Source organism: Telopea speciosissima, chromosome 7 (genome assembly GCF_018873765.1).
Source record: "Telopea speciosissima isolate NSW1024214 ecotype Mountain lineage chromosome 7, Tspe_v1, whole genome shotgun sequence".
Taxonomy (NCBI): Eukaryota; Viridiplantae; Streptophyta; class Magnoliopsida; order Proteales; family Proteaceae; genus Telopea; species Telopea speciosissima.
In genome coordinates this window covers 26,901,673-26,919,926 of record NC_057922.1, presented here as the reverse complement: position 1 = coordinate 26,919,926, position 18,254 = coordinate 26,901,673, and the positions used below count along the sequence as shown (strand labels likewise).

Here is an 18,254-nt window from a genome sequence, read left to right as displayed (position 1 = left end):
TTCTAAAAATGATGCATTTTGAAGGGAAATAATCAAAATACCATTGGTAATATTAATTCGTTATACCATTTCAAAATCATTCCAAATTGGCAATTAGGTCTTTTATCTCTGAAAACATAGTAATGAAATACAGTGGGAAAATAGTGTGATAACTAAGACATGATTTCCTACCTATAAATTGGAATTGCCTCACCCCCTCTTTAATGGAGAAGCATTCTGGAGGATATTATTCATCTTTCTTTGTTTTTTGAAACATGTTTTTTTTTTTTTTTTTTTTTTTTTTTTATTTCAAGAGAGATTAACAGCTTGGTTGACTCTCTAGCAAGGAGGGCTCTATCGATGACGTGTCCGATGACATGGCCTATTTTCGATCCATGGCTTTGTTCAGATGTGTACCCTTCAGTCATGAGTTTTCACATTTCACTCAATAAATTCATCTTACCCAAAAAAAAAAAAATCCATGCTATCAAAACATCCAAATGGACTAGGTGTATGTAGCACATTTTCCAATGTATTCCCAGCTAAATCTACACCTGGTTCTAAATCTACACCTGGTTCTCATACCATCAGTTAGTACATGGAATAGGCTTTCAAATGATCGTATCTAGGCTTCGACGCAGTGCATTGCTTACAGGGGATGCGTAATCTAATCATTGCTTGTTATTCACTAGACCTGAGTTCAAGTATAACTCATCGCTTACCCGGGGAACACCATATCATAACGCTGAAAATATAATGTTTTAAGAATTCATGTAAAAAGGGATTTGCTAGAGCTTTTATTTTCGATGCTGCCTGATGACTTGATGCATTAACTCTCCTCCTTCATTTGGGCTTGAGAGTTGAGACATGTAACAAATATTGGTGGAATTAATGTCAAAAAAATGGGGTGCTGTTCTCTATGCCGCAGCTCAGGCTGCACCCAAGCACATGGGGGTGGCGCGCAATGATCACCCTGCCCCTTGAGTGGCAGGCCCATGTGCCTGGGCACAGTGTGCGCTGCAGCACAAAGAACATTCTCCTCACAAAAATATATAATTATTTCTTGGTAGAAAATGTCACAAAATATTATGAACAATATATAGTGGTTTATTAAAAGTTGGTTAACCTTTTGGGATTGGTGTGTGGTTTGTGTGATTACACTTTCATCAAAAACAATAAATAATTAGTGGTCTAAGATTATGGACTGACCCTCAAAACGCAAATGCTCATAGGATGATTATTTCCTAAGCATTTAGGCTATGTTTGGATGCAAAGAAAAGAAAAAAAAACATAAGACAAAAAATCTTATGCAATGATTGATTTATTTATCTATCTCTCTTCTCAAATTTTTTTTTTTTGACATCCACATAGCCTAAAAGAGCAGCTCAGAGCCTCAGACTCCCAAGAGACTTGTGTGGGCACTGGGGAGTGACACTTCATCAGATGAAGATGGATCACTCAAAAATCCACTAGAGACGTTATCGTCTCTCGTCAGTTAAATCACTCAATCCAAAAGTACAGAGCAGCACACATTCAAAGACGTGAGTGATTCCTCTTTTCTTTATTTCTTCTCTTTTATCCTTTCAAAACTCGACAAACAACGTTTGCAATGCTCACTGCGGCAGTAGTTGGATCGGTTACAGGCCTCTCGTTTCCTTCTCAGCTCTTCGGCAGCGATGGCTCTTCTAATCCTACAATACCCACTTCCATAAACCCCTCGCTGTTTCCTAACTTCTTCAGAAATTCTCTCTCCAAAAGACCCTCTTTCGCTCTTAGAGTTTCCGTCCCTAGCGGACCCAAAACCGAAGGCGTCGAGCAAGCCCAAGATTCTCCTGCTACGGCTGACACCATTCGACAAGCTCGGGTGCGTTCAATTCTCAATCTTTTGCTTAGTTCTCAGTAGTTACTCTCAAAGTCTTTGTTTGTTCTATCTAAAATGTTTGGTATTCACGTGTTTGGGTATGTAAGTCATCAAGAATACTAGAATTTTAGTCCTCTTCATTATTTTTTTATCCCATTGTTCAGGTTGAGTTGTGTGATTGGAATTCTATTTCTATTTGGTGCTTTATTCTGTTCTTACTACATATTATCGACTAATAGTTTATGTGAAGAAGTAGAGGTCTGCTGATTGGAAGGCTGCAAGAGCTTATAAAGAAGGTGGATTCATTTACGAGGGTAGGATTGAAGGCTTTAATGGTGGAGGACTGCTGGTGCGATTTTATTCACTTCTGGGCTTTGTACCCTATCCACAGTTGACTCCCTCTCATTCTTGTAAAGGTATTGGATTTCTTAATTATGATTCTATTAAAGCGATTTGGATTATTTCTGTCCATACGAATGAGTAATACTTCCTAGAAACTTTGAAGGATTAGAATTTGGAAAATGATTCCTTTTCTAAAGATGTTTACAGGTCCAAGAGCTATACATAGGTATGCTGATAATGTTGCAAACATTACTTAATTAGTAGATTGAATTATCAGCCGAATACTCTGTTACCAAATTATCCTTTTACTTCTTAGTAATGTTCTATTTTTTTTTTTTTTGGTATTATTTATAAATACCTCCCCATTTTACATTTGGTAAATTAATGAAAGTTTAAAAGGATAAGTACCAATCCGATTAGTTAAAAAATAAACATGCTTTGTTTCTTGATATAAAGCTTCCAGAGGGTGGGATGAGGGCTAGATCTATTCTCTAGCATGTGGAATGTCTCTTTTTGGCTTTGGGCTATTTCACTATCAAAATGGATGCTTTAACCATAGACATCCAAGATGAGTAATCCTTTTACTTTTTACTCGCACTTGTCTACAGTTCGAGCACCCAGGTCTACTTGACACCGCATCCAGGCGCCAATGCAGCGCGTTGCATACAGGGAATGCCCTTACAAAAGGTCAATAGGACATAAAACTTAAGTAATAAAACACACTCATATATAGGATCCATGCAATACATTGAACATACTAACTCAACACATAAAAAGGAGAGCTTAACAGGATGCATAGTCGTCAGGAAACCAGAAACGGAAGTCATACACCTCCAACACTCCTATAGAAAAGACAATACATATGAGAGGGTTCTAATCAAGACAAAATAAGCCAGTCAGGGATTAAGAGAGTCAATGCAGTCCTCAAAATCAGGAGATCAAAACTCCATACAACCAGAACCTTGATACAAATTAGTGACGCTCCCCTTGAAATGCTGAGAAGGAAACAAGGGAAACCAAAAGAGAGCAAAAAGATCTAATGAAGAAGAACACCAGTCACAAACATAAGCTGATAGGTACAAAAGAAACTAGTTGAAATCAAACTCGGTGTACAATAGCAAACAGGCAATCCAACAGAAAACCGGGTAACGATAATCTATGGCGAACCACAATAACCAGAGGAAGAAAATTGAACAGGGACCTAGATGAGACAGAGAAGTTGTATTAATCACAAATGAGACAGGTTATTCAAAAGCAGAGAGGCATGATAAAATAAGCCCAATGAAACCCCTGCAAAGGCCTAGTGTAACAAAGAAATCAGAGAAGACGATGCACTAATAGGTCACAAAGAAAAGGACAAGAACCTTAACTATATGAGCACAAGAAAAGCCAAATCAAAGAACACTAAAATTTTGAAACAATTAATTAAAACCGATGCATAACAGGTTAATAGAAAACAGCAAGAGTGCATCCAAATACGGTAACTATCTATGCAGCAAAACTTGACAACCAGGGGGACATGCATCCGAATCGAGCAACATTCAACAACAAACTCAGCCTTATCCTAACTTAATGGGGTCGGCTACATGGATCCAAACAAAACAAAATAGAGAAAACCAGAGTTATACTCAAAAACAAAAGGTGAAGAAAAGAATTACATAGAAAACGGAAACACAGTTAAGCCACATAGATCAGACGGATAATGACACACTGCTATAACCCCTTGCACTAGAAGTATACACAATCCAAACTTAATTGAGCAAAGGATTACATAGATATCTAAGAAAAGGAGTTGGGGTACTGAGCTACCAGGTTCAGAGTCTCAGGAGTCGTCCTGGTGGGAAGGAGAAACCTGATCAGAAACAGGATCAGCGTCCTAATCTTGATTTCCAACGAACTGAGTGTTATACCAGCCCCGCTTGGAAGAAGATCAAGTAGACCCAAAACCGTACAACGTTGCAAGGGAGACACCCAGATCAGGCGTCCACTCAGTTAAGCCACATAGATCAGACGGATATATTGCTGAAAACCCCCCTTCATCGTCTTGCACCAAAGCTTCGAGAGTAGTGTGAGGTCGATCAGTAGAAAAGCACAGATGCACGGAGTATGAGATACTCAGATGCACGTAGTATGAGATCGGTCTGTAGAAAAGCTCAAAAGGAGCCCGAAGCAAAGCGAGATCTAGGGTTTTGCAGAAACGGAGAGAAAATCAAAAAGAGCTCCACTGAACCCACGGTGTTGCTGCAGTAATGCCAGGTTAAAATAGATGTGTGGCTGTCAATGTCTCTCACTGACCTCCTCTAGCTGTGCCTATGCCGATGCTTTCAGTGACGATGAACCAAGCTCCTTTCATAGACACAGCTCCTTTCATGAGAGTGAGTGAGAGCAACTGTAGGCTATGGAACCAAAATAGTACACCCAAAGACAGCCTTATCTGTTTGCGCTTATCATGGATGATTTAACCAGGGACATCCAATATGAGGTTCCTTGGTGTATGCTTTTTGCTGATGATATTGTGTTGGTGGACGAGACAAAGGTAGGGATTAACGCCAAGTAGGAGCTACGGAGATCAACATTGGAATCAAAAGGTTATAAGATAAGTAGAACAAAGACGAAGTATATGGTGTGTAACTTTAGTCACACGAGGACGGTTAATGAGGTAGTGAATATTGATGAGTGGGAGATTCCACAAAGTGATGATTTTAGGTATCTGGGCTCAGTCATAATTAAAGAAGGTGATATAGAAGATGATGTGACTCAGAGAATTAAAATAGGTTGGTTGAAGTGGAGAGGTGTGTCCAGAGTGTTGTGTGATCGGCGTATTCCTTTGAAGCTTAAAGGAAAATTTTATAGGACTGTCATACGATTGGCTATGATGTATGGTGCGGAATGTTGGGAGTTAAGAAGCGGCATATAGATAAACTAAGTGTAGCGAAGATGAGGATGTTGAAATGGATGTGTGGCAAAACTGGGAAGGACAAAGAAAGGAATGACCAAATTAGTGCTGAGTTGGGAGTAGCTCCGATTCATGATAAGCTACAAGAAAGTTGTTTGAGGTGGCATGGCCATGTTCAACGAAGGCCTTCAAATGGCCCAATTCGGAGGAGTGATTTGTTTCAGATGGAAAGATCTAAAAGACCCTCCCCAGAACCCGCAATGGCGGGAGCCTCATGCACTGGGTATGCCCTTTGGAAAGATCTAGCCAGGGGCAGGCCTAAAATAACCCTGGGAGAGGTGGCAAGGAAAGACATGCATAGCCTAGGCCTTCTACCACGTATGACTTCGAATAGAGCTGATTGGAGAGCAAGGATCCATGTAGCCGACCCCATTTAGTTGGGATAAGGCTATGTTGTTGTTGTTGTGAATCAAAGTGGTAACAATATATTAAGTATCTTTTAGAATGCTTTTTTCCCTGTAAGAAAGTAGGTATTGTAGAATACAAAACTTGCGTAGCCATTGTTCCAATATTTTCCAGAAAATAGGAACTACAGAAACTGTGAAACTTGATAATGGAAGGTTTTATAGATGCATTTTAATAAAAGAGAAGGGGAAGAAAAGGTTTGATAAATGCATGCTTATAAATTGGTTAGTTGAGTTTTCTGGTTGATTTTCTTCCTCAGATAAACTGGTGGTTGACCTGATCTCAATGTGTTCTAATTTGTTCTGCACGAAGCCTTTGGTTTGGCACAGGAGAATGCTCTTATTCTTCTTTTATTTCTCCTAGTTTGATATTTTTACATATATAAAGCAATAAAGCTAGAAATGTCCTTTAATTTCTTGTAAAATATAAGGTGGGTGGGAAGCGGTTTGATATAACTAGAATGCTCTTATTTAATTATATTTGATGGGTGTCAGGTGTTGAAATTTGCTTAATTTTCCATATTTTAGTTAATTGTCAAACCTATTGTAACTTATTGGTGTTGCTATTTTAACGCAGAACCAGAAAAGAACATTCAAGTGATAGCAAAAGGTTTAGTTGGTTTGCGTATTTCTGTAAAGGTACTTAAATTCCTGGTTCAAGTATGTTGAAAAGTTTTACTTGTTCTTTCATAACCAAGCCGACTCAGTTGGGATTTGTTGTAATGATGTCTAATTTTGATAGTTTTCCTTAAATACTATCCGTACTATCCAACATCGGTGGATGTGTATTTACAGATCTCCCTTTAAGTTCTAGATTTTCTCTTTTGGAACTTGATGGAACTTTTCTTTATCCAAGAAGGCTGAGCAGAGGAAAAAAAATTGAAACACCCTCCACACCTCTGAGCTGTTTAGGTTGACATCAGCTCTGGTAGTGGGGAAGCCAGAACCTGATCTTCATGGAAGGTAAAAACAATGAGAGAGTGGTCTATGGGCTTCCCATAACATTGTATGTTTAGTTTCACTTTTATAACTGGATCAACAATGAACTGTCTGATCCAACTGAATCCAGTATCCTATGGTGAACAGCTTCTCAAGTAATTTTACAGAATGTCCAATGAATGAAAACGGTTTCTATATGTTAATTATGTTTAGTTCTTGAACTCAAATAATACTTTTATGCACTTGTATCTTTTGAAAGGATTCAATCATTTTCTAAACAATACTGTTAACATTAATTTTATTCACTGACTACCTCTATTTCATGATGTGTGCTGTTTCCTTGATATTCTAGATAATTCAAGCAGATGAGGAGAACAGAAAGTTGATCTTCTCGGAGAAGGAAGCCTTATGGTCAAAGTTTTCTCCCAAAGTAAAAGTAGGGGATATTTTTGAGGGAAGGGTGGGTTCTATTGAAGATTATGGTGCCTTCGTTCACCTTCTCTTCCGTGATGGTATTAATAATCAGCTGTACATATTTTTACTGCCCTTATTTTGTTTTATCGGAACACGTTTTCTATCAAAGAGAAAAGTCACTAGAATACTGTAATTGTTATGCAGGTTATTATCATCTCACTGGACTTGTGCATGTGTCAGAGGTTTCATGGGATTTGGTTCAAGATGTGAGAGATATCATAAATGCAGGTGATAACATAAAAGTCAAAGTTATCCAAATAGATAGGTAAGTTTTTTCCAGTCTCCTGCATAATTTCCCTGTTGATAAAGGCTTCATTTGTTTCAACAGCAAATGACTGTTCATAAAATAAAGTAGGGGACATGTTTCAAGTATAAAAAAGTTGGGGAGTATTTTTCTTACCCTACTTTATTTCTCAGTCTTTGGGCATAAAAAAGTGAGACTTACTGTAAAACTTTTTATCTTTACAGCCCTTCTCTCTCTCTCTTCCTTTTTTTTTTTTTTATATTTGAAAATAATATTTAATTTAAATGGTTATACCTTCTGTCATCTTTGATGCAGAGAAAAGTCGAGAGTTACTTTATCAATCAAGCAGTTGGAGGATGATCCTCTATTAGAGACATTGGATAAAGTAATTCCTCAGGTGGGTGTTGTGTTCTGAATATCAGCTCATATGTACCTTGACAAATTTGTATGTAACCTTGCTTCATCTTAAAAAAAAAAATTCCTGTAGCTGATGAAACATTAAAATTCTCAGGATGGTCAATTTGGGTCTGAGAATTCAGGCATTCCTGGCAATTTGAATATTGAACCTTTACCTGGACTTGATATTATCTGTAAAGAGCTACTTCAAGAAGATGGGTATGACTTCTTTATTGCTTGCTCCTGATAAGTGTGGTTTCCTTTTTGAAAGATAGGTCATCATGGTGCATTAATCCTACTTGAAGCAGATTTATGAATCTTGAAACCATTAACCCTGCTTAAGCTAGAAAAGTTCTGCCGTCAGTCTAATATTTCTAGTTGCTAATTTATAGATTACCATATATTAACATTTTATCATGCAGGTTTTTTCCCCCTTTTTTCTTTTTTCATTGTTTAGTTTTTATGTAGCATGGAAGAAATGTGGAGGATCCAATCTTGTCACGGTCCTTGATATCTCTGGTTGAAATCAAAGGAAAGAGCTTGTGTTCTGCACACGTCTCCAATTACTGAGAAGAGCATGACTGATTGCAGGAGATAACAGCATATAGATAAGCCACACAACCCTAGTCCTAACTTGAATTACAAACCCAACTTAGAAGTAAAGGATTCTTATAACCCCACTTAAACACATCTAACAGGGGCATTCTTGTCCAGAAAATAAATAAAAGAGGAAATAAGAACCAGGAGGTACTACAGCATGTGAACAATAATTTTTCATCTGATCTCATGCTTCTTTGGTTTTAATCTACTATCATGACCAAGGAAATCAGCCACCTGATTTATACCGTTGATGTGGCTGTGGCATCTCTAATATGATCCAAATCAAAGCTCTCTTCATATGCGCAGATCTGCATTAAAGATTGTTGAAGTACTGTTCATGTGACACTGTTCACGTGAACAGTGATTTGGTTGATATGTGTATCTTTTATTTTCCCAGTCCTAGTTGGAGTCCTAGTTTCTAATTATGTTAAGTCCTAATTCTACTGTGAGTTGTCACTTGTCAGTCTTAGTTTCAGTTTGAGTTGTTAGTTCTAGTTCTTTTCCTATTGTAACTTGGAATCCTATCATGATTAGGAATTCCTAATCTGATTAGGAGTTCCCCTTTCTATTGTAATTTGAGATTATAAATTCAAGCATTCTCTACATCTCTCTTTTAACATGGTATCAAAGCTAGGTTTCCAGTGACTGATTCTCTCCAAGATTGCTGTTTTGAGAGTCGATTTTAAATTCTGGTTTGAAGAAGGAAACCCTAATTCATAGAGGAAGAAGAGGAACTAGGGTTTCACATACTGGTTTCGATGACAGCTGAAATAGTGTCTGAAGATCATACCTGAAGTTGGGTGTGCATCGATTACTGAATCTGGCTGCTATTAATTTCTGCTGAAGAACTAATGTTGTGCTCTATCGATATGTATTTGCTGCTCTATTCCGCTGCTATTCTGCTATTGCAAGTTACGATTTATTTCCTGCTATGGATTGTTGCTATTTGCTGATCTGCTGTCAGTACTCGATTTGCTGCTGAATCAGCAATTTTATTGTGCTCTGTTTGTAGCAGTAATAGTCGATCAACAGAATCAAGTTGATCCTGTTAGTTGCATCTTCTTTCTTCCCGCGGCTTGGGGTACCATTACCTTTCTTGGAGGCGACCCAGTATATTGAGTTTTAAGTCAAAACTCAAAGGGAGTTGTGAGATATGTCCTTGAAATCAGACCTGAAACCATAACTACCGCTTTATCTGGTTTCAGGAATTTTTTGTTCAACCTTACCTTTGTTATTCAACTTTTTGTTGCTTGCATTCAAGATGGCATTGTGTTGCGATTCTCCACCAAAAATTTCAGGGTGATTAGCGGTCGAATGGAGAAGTTCTCTCGATATACGCTGGTTCCAATTCTCTGCCTTCTCCTTTCTATCAAGAGGTAGGAGATGACTCCCCCTTACATGTCTTTATCTAATTTCTGTGATTCCATATATGCCCCTCCTTTTACCCTTAATTCAAACATATCCTTTAGTTATTGTCCCTTCCTAGTTTGTCCCCTTACAATAATTTTATTTCCCATCATGTCCCATTGCCTCTTTAACTACCAAATTGACCCCTTGCAAATTCTGATTTATTACCAGATTGCCACTCCTCCCTTAAATTTGGCCTTGCTTATGCATATATATATATATATATGTATGGATTTCATTTAAATTACAATTCTGCCATTCCCCTATTTGACTACCCAATTGACCCTTGAAAATTCTGGTTTATTACCAGTTTGCCCTTTGGCTTGGATTGTATTTAAAAGTAGATTTCCACCAACTTACAACCATGCCATCCTTTTTTTTCAACACCGTTCCCTTTCAATAATTCTAATTCCCTTCATATCCCATACCTTTGGTATTTACCCATAACACATTTGGAAACTTCTAGTAAATTACAATTTTGCCATTCCTTCCTTTTTTTATACCCATAGCACCTTTGGAGAATTCTGGAAGTTTATACTTTTGCACTATCTCTGACATAATCTCCGTTATTTGTCCACGTGTACTACTACACGTGAAGGGGGGGGGATTATGTACAATACACCTACAGACATTGCAGAACGCAAAACTTGCAGGAACATTGATGCAAAACATAGAAGATCAGTTTTCTTCACCATTACCATTGGGTATCCTTCGTTATTGGGTTGAGTTTGCCGTAAGGGGGAGATTGAAGTATTGAAGAGTATTAAAGATATTTGGTTGTTGCCTATTTGAGGACTTTCAGTTGGGTTGATACAATGTTTTTCCGCTGCCTAATTCAGCTCGTTTCCGCTGCTTGCTGCTCTAGTTATTTCACTTCAAGATTCCAAGTCACTATGACAATTTGAGATTCATCACTGGATAGCTATTGAAGATCGTTGAAAGCTGCCTTTTTGGAAGACATTCCAGTCCCGGTTTGCTGATCATGTCTGTCCAAGTTTTGAAGATCTATTTTTTCAAGTTCTTGAAGGTTTATTTGGGAGCTACATTCATCTGTCAAGCCGGATTCTGCTGTACCTTAGTTTTTTTTTTCCCATTTTGTTCAAGTTGGGCATTAATACCTTGTATGCACCAACTTGAGGGGGAGTGTTAGCATTATTTGGAGTTCTTTTTTCTTTAGTTCAAGCTGGATCTTCTTTCCTTACTTATTTGTATAATCCAGCTTGAGGGAGAGTGTTGAAGTACTGTTCATGTGACACTGTTCACGTGAACAGTGATTTGGTTAATATGTGTATCTTTTATTTTCCTAGTCCTAGTTGGAGTCCTAGTTTCTAATTATGTTAAGTCCTAATTCTACTGTGAGTTGTCAGTCTTAGTTTCAGTTTGAGTTGTTAGTTCTAGTTCTTTTCCTATTGTAACTTGGAATCCTATCATGATTAGGAATTCCTAATCTGAATAGGAGTTCCCCTTTCTATTGTAATTTGAGATTATAAATTCAAGCATTCTCTACATCTCTCTTTTAACAAAGATCTCTGCAGAATTCTGCAGTTTTGTCCTACATCACTATGGATATAAGCTTATGTTTGCAGAAGGCTCTGATGATGATGTACGTATAGATGGATATTGGACAATGCGATTTACATTGCTGTTATGGTTTCTAGACTATTTAGCTTCTTTTGCTTTAACTGGCTCTAAAAGCTCAACATTCTGCTTAACCAGAGCTCAATTGGATGATGAGATTTAAGTTGCAATTAGGGTCTCTATGCTTTCTCCAGTGGATGAATTTACCAACTGCCTTAAATGCAATAGTTTCAAGACAATGACAACTTGGAAGATGGAACACATTCAACAAAAAGTAGAATTAGGATTGATACTTACCTTATCCTTTACTAGCAGAATACAGAGGGAGAAGCCCCTATGGGAGTCCTCTGATTCATAGAACCATCAGTTATCGTTAACCTTCAGACTTCACCCGATGCAGTCCAGTTTGAGAAAAAAGGGTCAGAACCAGCCCACGGTTCTGCTGGTTCTGGTTTGGTTTTGTCAACAGTGCTGGATGTCAACCAGCTTATTTCCTAGAATGCATGGGTCATGCTTTGAGTCAAACATACTTTTAGAAGATCAGATCTTGCTTGGGCTGCCTTAGTTAGAAGATTGAATGCTGCTGGTAGTTTCTATTTTTGCTGTGGAATACTGTTGGAAGATTATGTGTGGAGCTTGAAGATCTGCTGGAATATTCTCCTAGTGATTACCTTTTATTGTAGTTTCTATTTTATAATAGATTCTTAGTAGTTAAGGGCCTCTTTGGTATCAGTTTTCATTTTGTTTATGATCTATTTAAGAAAACTCATTAATGTAAAGGTTTTTTTATAAAAAAATGAAAACTGTTTGGTAACTATTAGACATATAAGAGAATAGATTGAAAAATCGTTTGGGAAAATAATTATGTGTAAACAATTTTTTAGTGGAGGTGAAGAAATTCCCCCATCACCCATCATCTTCTCCTTTGCCACACCCCTTTGCAACCAACTCCGCCCCACCCTTGAAACCCTTCGATCCTCAAACCCTTCTCCCTCCTACGACTCCAATCGACTCCACTGTCTTCTTCTCCTCCTCTTTCCTTCTTCCCTTCTCTGTTTCCCTGTTTCGGTTTTTTTTTTTTTGTTCTTCTCCTCTTGCCCTCCTCCTTTCTTTTCATTCTGTATTTCTTTATTTTTTCTTCAATTTCTTCGTAATCCAAAACGGCGGCAACTCTAGCGACTCCACTGACCGACGGAGATTCCTGCCGAGAGTGGGTGACCTCTAGAAGATGGCGGTTCTTTCGTTCTGGGATACCATTTTGCTCAGGAGTGCAGGCACAAGAGGTTTGGGAGAGAATTCCATGGGTATCAAGATACTGAAGAAAAGAACCATCAATGTATTCTGTCCCATTGCAACTGTGGAGAACTTTAACCTGGGCATTGGACTGAGTTTGGATCATCCTGTGGAATGACTGCAAACAGGAGAAGGCTTTGGATTTGGACCGAAGAAAATAGACCTAGGTTAATCTAGTACAATTATCAATAAAAGTGATGAAACATCGAAACCCTCCTTGAGCAACTATCCGAGAAGGACCCCATAAGTCGGATTGAATAATAGAGAAAGGAATCAAACTTTTATTATCACTAGAAAACTATGAGGACCAAGTGTGCTTAGCAAGTTCACAGATATCACAATTAAAATGATCCAAATTACATTATTGGCTAAAGAGGGAAACAAACGACGTAAAATATAAAAGGATGACCAAGATGACGTTGCCAGTGATGGAGCTGTCAGAGAGCACTGTCTTCGCGGATAATATGAGTTGAAATTGGAGAGGGAGCAGCAGTAAGACCTGGTCCCAAGTAGTAAAGACCATCCCACGTTCTACCATATCCAATCGTTGCCCCTGTCGCTAGGTCCTGAAAAACATAGTGAGAAGAAAAGAAGTGAACAGAACAATTAAGATCAGTAGTAAGACAGTGAATGGAAAGCAAGTTAGCACAAATATTGGGAACATGTAAGGCAGAAGATAAAGAAATATATCAACACTAAAAGCTTAAAACCCTAAATATTTTTCGGTTTTTTTTCTTTTCCACCGACGCCGCCAGTAACACACCATCACCGATCTCAAGGCTCTGGCCTTTTTCTCTCAAACATGTTTGACTGAACATGTGCCCATGCATGTCGTACCACGTGTGACAGTCACTACAACCATTGACCACCGCTGCTACTTACACCGCCACCACCGTTCGGCTCGAATGGCCGCTCCATCACTTTCATTGCACCTCCTAGGGCATTCGGTTTTTGTTGTACCTACCAGGGCCCTGCCCCCTCTCACTAGCGCTTCTCCCAGGGGCCTCCAGCTCCCTGTCGGACCACACCAGGGTAAAGGGAGAAACCCCCCCATCAATTTTAGCTATACTATTTTGTGTCTTCTTCAGTGAGAATTTGATCGCTACTGTGGTGAAGCAGTAGCAACTCCAAGGTGGTGGATCTGGGCTGGTGGTGATGCCTTTTCGCCGGCCTTGGTGGTGAAGCCAGGTCATGTTCCCCCTTCTTCTTCTTTTGCTTCTCTTCCTTTTCCTTTATCGTTCTGTCAGTTACAGCAAGTAACTTCACTCTATTGTGGCCTATCATTGGGTGATTTCTAAACCTTTCCTTGTGTCTTATTCTTATTTTATTCCTTCTCCTACCACTCACTTATTTTCTGCAGGTTTTCGTATGTTTTTCCTATCCTACGTTTTTTGTTCGCTCCATTGCAGTTGCAGGGACTTCGTGCTTTTGGTCCTTCCAATCCAGCCATTGGATGGGCTTCCTTTTTTGATAATGTCTCCTCTAACATTCATACTACCTTCTACCAGAATTTGGGAGGCATCTGACCTACAGTTTGAGAGTTATTGCTTCTCTTATGAGTTACTTAATCTGGTTTTCTTTAATTCTCTGTTTTCTGTGCACAATTGTTTCTCTTAATCTAACCATCAGTTTGCCTTGATAGATGCATAATTCACCTATTTGGACCTCCATTTGACCAGAGTTTCAGCTCCATCGGTTAGGTGAATTGAGAGTATATTCCTGTCAATTTCTGCCTAATGTTCTCAGTTTTGGTTCACTGCGGTCTTGTTTTCTAGTGTTTGTCTCTTCAGCCTAGTAAACCTCATCACTCCTATACATTGTGAAGAGATTGCTGTTGACGTGTTCATTTACGTGCTCATTTGAGCTGAATACGGTTCTTGCAAAAGGTAAAAATTGATGTTGTTGGTAAAAGAATAGAAAGAAGATTGAAAAGGACTACACATACAAAAGCATAAACATATATAGGGCTTTTGTTTCTTGCATGGGCCATATAGGAAAGCTTTCCTGTGTGGCGCTCATATCTGCTGGGTCGCAGATTAGGCTGAGACCTAATTTTGTTAGCAAGCAAGCCCAGTGTCCCCCTAATGGGATCCTAGATCACCAAAGGCTTAGGTGAGGATTCCAAGAAGAAGATCAGAACTGCAGTGTTAGAACTAAGACCAGAATGAAAGATTTGTTTGAAACTCAGAAAATATCAGTCTGATGGGACTGATTCTTTGGTTGAATGGTTAATTTAGAATGGGGAACAAGCCCTCAAAATTGAATCAGGATCCAATGGTCGGACCTGGAGTTTCAAAGGGTCTCAAAAATAGCAGGTAGTACCAAAAAAGCAACTCATATTCAGATACTGTAGTGAGATTCACGAAACAGAAACTTAATCCCAACGTAAAAAGTTTCAGCAAGTAGAAGTCAGAAGTAGTAACCTCAGATCCATTAATCAGCATACCCAGGCTACTTCAAGATTCAGTGACAAAATCAGAAGTGGGTCTCGAACTATGTGTCATCAACATCAAAGCCAGATCTAAGACAAGGACTGATAGCAGAAACAACAGAGTATCTGACTGGAGAACTGATCTTTGATAGTTGAAGAAGGAGATGGGAAAAGAGAAGATATGTTCAGGCCTCTGAGCTAAACTGTGGAACAAGGAATCTCACCAAACTCCAGTCCTGGAATCCCACCAGGTCAACTGCTGCTTCTCACAGTAGTAAATAGGCTGCATCTCACAGACTAGTGGTTGCACAAGGCTAAGTTGTTTACTCAAATCATTTGGGGAGTGGGGGTTCTGTTAGCCTCTTCCCTATGTATAACTTCAAAACAAGTACACAAAAATAGAAACTCTTCATATCTAAGGAAGAGTGACAAAATAGAAAGTCCCTAGATTGCTTACAAGAAATAGAAACTATGATTTAAGGACTAAAGACAACTAACTAGCTTTCTAGAAGCTCTAAAAGAAAAGAAAATACAATAAAATATCCCACTATTGCTGCTACAGAATTCTCCAGAATAACGTCCACACAAGACCCAAAATCCGGTTCATCCCCCCAAGACCAGCTTAGCTGCAGATCTGTTCTGGTTCATCTTCCTTGTTCATGCGAGAATACTTGAATGCATACTTCTGTTCTGCACCACACCCTCCCCTCAAATGTTAAGTTTCAGCCCTTATTGAATTCTCCGCATGAAAAAAAAAGGCTTTAAAAACCTGTAAGAAAATCAAGATTTTGGAAAAAAGGTGAGAACAAATGGACTGCTGCAAAGAGGACAGAAAATGCCAATACATTGAGAGGTGGTTTTTGAGTGATTTGGCTCTGAAATTTGACAAGTGGCAAATCCAGAGTGTACGCTATCTATCCAACGGTTGGAATTGCCTCATCACTATCTGGAAAAAAATAAGTGAACCTTATTGGAAGAGATTCCTATGTGGACCGTCAAAAGGACCTTTTACCATATATTAAAACGGTGTTCATTTGAAATAACATTTTACATTATATTCCTTCCTGAATTTTTCTCTTTTTGAACCACCACGTTTCATTTTGAACTTTCTCATCTAGTAGAGATGTTACTGTATATTTTTTGGGATGGAATTTCTTTTCTTTTTTTCTTGCATTGAAAAGATATCACTGCAAGAGGAAAAATGGATCACCAAAATACTAAGGCAAAATAATTTTCAGAAGAGAATTCAAAAGTAGAGAAGGAGCAAGTCCCTAACTTTTATCCTCATGAACTTATTATGTCCCATTTGTGGTTCTATATTCATATTGTGAGGCGTCTTTAATGAGGTGAAACAACTTTCAAACAAATTTGGTTTTTTTTTTCGTGAAGATTCTGTAAGCATAGCCAGCTTTTTTTGGGGTGGCTCTGCTGGGAGTGGGGTTTTCTTTTCCCATTCTATGCGACTACAAAGAAAAGAAAATGTTATGATGTTTTCCTTTCTCTTTCCATTTTTTTTTTTCTGGGAGTGGAGTTTTCTTTTCCCATTCTATGTGACTGCAAAGAAGAGAAAATGTTTTTAAGGACTAAAAACACATCATGTTGATCTAGAGTCAGGCCCTGGCTATGTCTACATATCTAGCTTCTATCCATCTATACCAGAACTGGGTGGAATGCTATTATCATTTGGAGTTGTGTAGTTCTCTGCTGCTTTTCCATGGAGCTATCTTTTCTTCTTTTGAATTACATCTCTTGGAAAGAATGTGATAAAACATAGGTAGAAGAAAGCTTCACCAAGGTACTGAACCCAAAAAGCATTTTGAGATGTTATCAAGTAAACTGCCATGATGTCAGCCTTTTATCATTTTATGGTGTTGATGTCAAGTGTGTTTCTGGGAAACTAAAGATCTATCAACACTAACTGATGCCTGTATCCCAGTATCTAGCTAACCTTGCACGTTACTTTTCTTTCTAGAATCCGTTATTTAGGGGTTTCCATTAATAAGCTCTTCATGGCAGTATTTTTGAGCTTGCTGACTGGAACTGGATGAGATTTTAACTGAAGTGAGATGAGGTTGGATCCTGCAGTGATTATTCTATTTAATAAGCTCTTCTCCAGGTCCTTTCAAATTGAGTTATTAAGAACTATCAAACCTGCCATAGAAATACTGAAATGGCTATGGTTGCTCTGCATGGTATGAAGCTGAATGAGATACGACATTGATGATTACCATGGTTAACTACATTTCTTACCATATAATGTACTGTAATGTAAGCTGTCACAAAATTATTCCGCTCTCTCTATCTCTCTCTCTCTCTCTCTCTCTCTCTCTCTCTCTCTTGTGTGGGTTTTTGAGGGGCACTTTTAGATCTTTCCACCATTTTATCCATTAACTGTATATAAGGAGGTGTATTAGTTTAATATTTTCTGTTGCAAAATTCTTGATTGCAGAGTACCACATTAACTTGAGTGCTTGTTTTCTTCTTGGATTTCTCGAATAGGAACTAGCCCCTAATGATTTCCCACTATCGTATTTCTGTTGTTCAAGGACCTGGAAAGTCCTTGAGGCAATCATGTAGATTATGATCTTGGTGCTCATGCATTTGTGCAGCATAACGGATGTCAGAATCAGTCGGCAAGGGTTTGAGAGACGGGTGGTTTCACAAGACTTGCAGCTTTGGCTTTCAAATGTAAGTTGTTTATGCTTTTTGATATAAATTGGTGATGTTTTATAATTTAAGTTTATGGCTTACTTTCCATATTTTCATTTTGAAACACCAACAGGCACCAGCTGTGAACAAACAGTTCACTCTTCTTGCTCGAGCTGGCAGACAGGTTAGTTTTCTGGCTGCATCTATAATTCTTTATTTGGTTCCAGTAATACTAATGGGAATAAGCTTATCTGAAAGCATTTTCGTCGGTGACATAAATTGCTAAAGGATTTATTAAGCACATCAATTAAAAAAATAAGAACTTTATCTGTGATTCAGGTTCAGGAAATACACCTGACAACTTCGCTTGATCAGGAAGGCATAAAAAAAGCATTGCAGAGGGTACTGGAACGTGTCCCATGAACATGTGTAGTTCCACAGAAGGACTAATCATTCTGCTTTGATCGTTATCGAAGGCAGGCAGAATATCTCCATGTCTTTTCCATGTAGAGGTTACTGTACAGAGAATGAGTGAGACCTAGAACCAGAAGTCCCTTAATTTGTATACTGCATCAGGTCACTTCAATCCAATGTGATTAAATTTGTAGGAAGGGAAATGTTTTGTTGGCTTTTGTGTTAAAGATATCTGAAATTTTTTCTCATGTGAGGGTAGATGGGAATGGTTTTTCTTTCGAGCTAAA

The 18,254-nt window shown here is 38.4% G+C and overlaps 2 protein-coding genes across 2 annotated transcripts in view; one reads left to right on the top strand and one right to left on the bottom strand.

Moving 5' to 3' along the window:
- LOC122669853 (pentatricopeptide repeat-containing protein At1g43980, mitochondrial-like) overlaps positions 1 to 2,951 on the bottom strand; it is a 15,802-nt gene extending 12,851 nt beyond the window's left edge. Inside the window, exon 1 of the mRNA XM_043866730.1 lies at positions 2,941 to 2,951. The gene's annotated coding sequence lies outside the window, so the exon portion shown is untranslated. The remainder of the gene's footprint in view (positions 1 to 2,940) is intronic.
- LOC122669854 (4-hydroxy-3-methylbut-2-enyl diphosphate reductase) lies at positions 1,503 to 18,254 on the top strand. Its single transcript, XM_043866731.1, has 10 exons — positions 1,503 to 1,843; positions 2,097 to 2,256; positions 6,120 to 6,181; positions 6,834 to 6,993; positions 7,100 to 7,220; positions 7,515 to 7,596; positions 7,711 to 7,814; positions 17,514 to 17,592; positions 17,687 to 17,737; positions 17,893 to 18,254. Exons 1-10 carry the CDS (start codon positions 1,589 to 1,591, stop codon positions 17,974 to 17,976), a joined length of 1,158 nt encoding a protein of 385 aa, XP_043722666.1. The 5' UTR covers positions 1,503 to 1,588; the 3' UTR covers positions 17,977 to 18,254.

Coding starts and splice junctions, on each gene's coding strand:
- LOC122669854 (XM_043866731.1), top strand. CDS start 1,589: ATGCTCACTGCGGCAGTAGTTGGATCGGTTACAGGCCTCTCGTTTCCT. Junction 7,597..7,710: donor TGGATAAAGTAATTCCTCAG/GTGGGTGTTGTG, acceptor TAAAATTCTCAG/GATGGTCAATTTGGGTCTGA. Junction 17,593..17,686: donor TGCAGCTTTGGCTTTCAAAT/GTAAGTTGTTTA, acceptor AAACACCAACAG/GCACCAGCTGTGAACAAACA.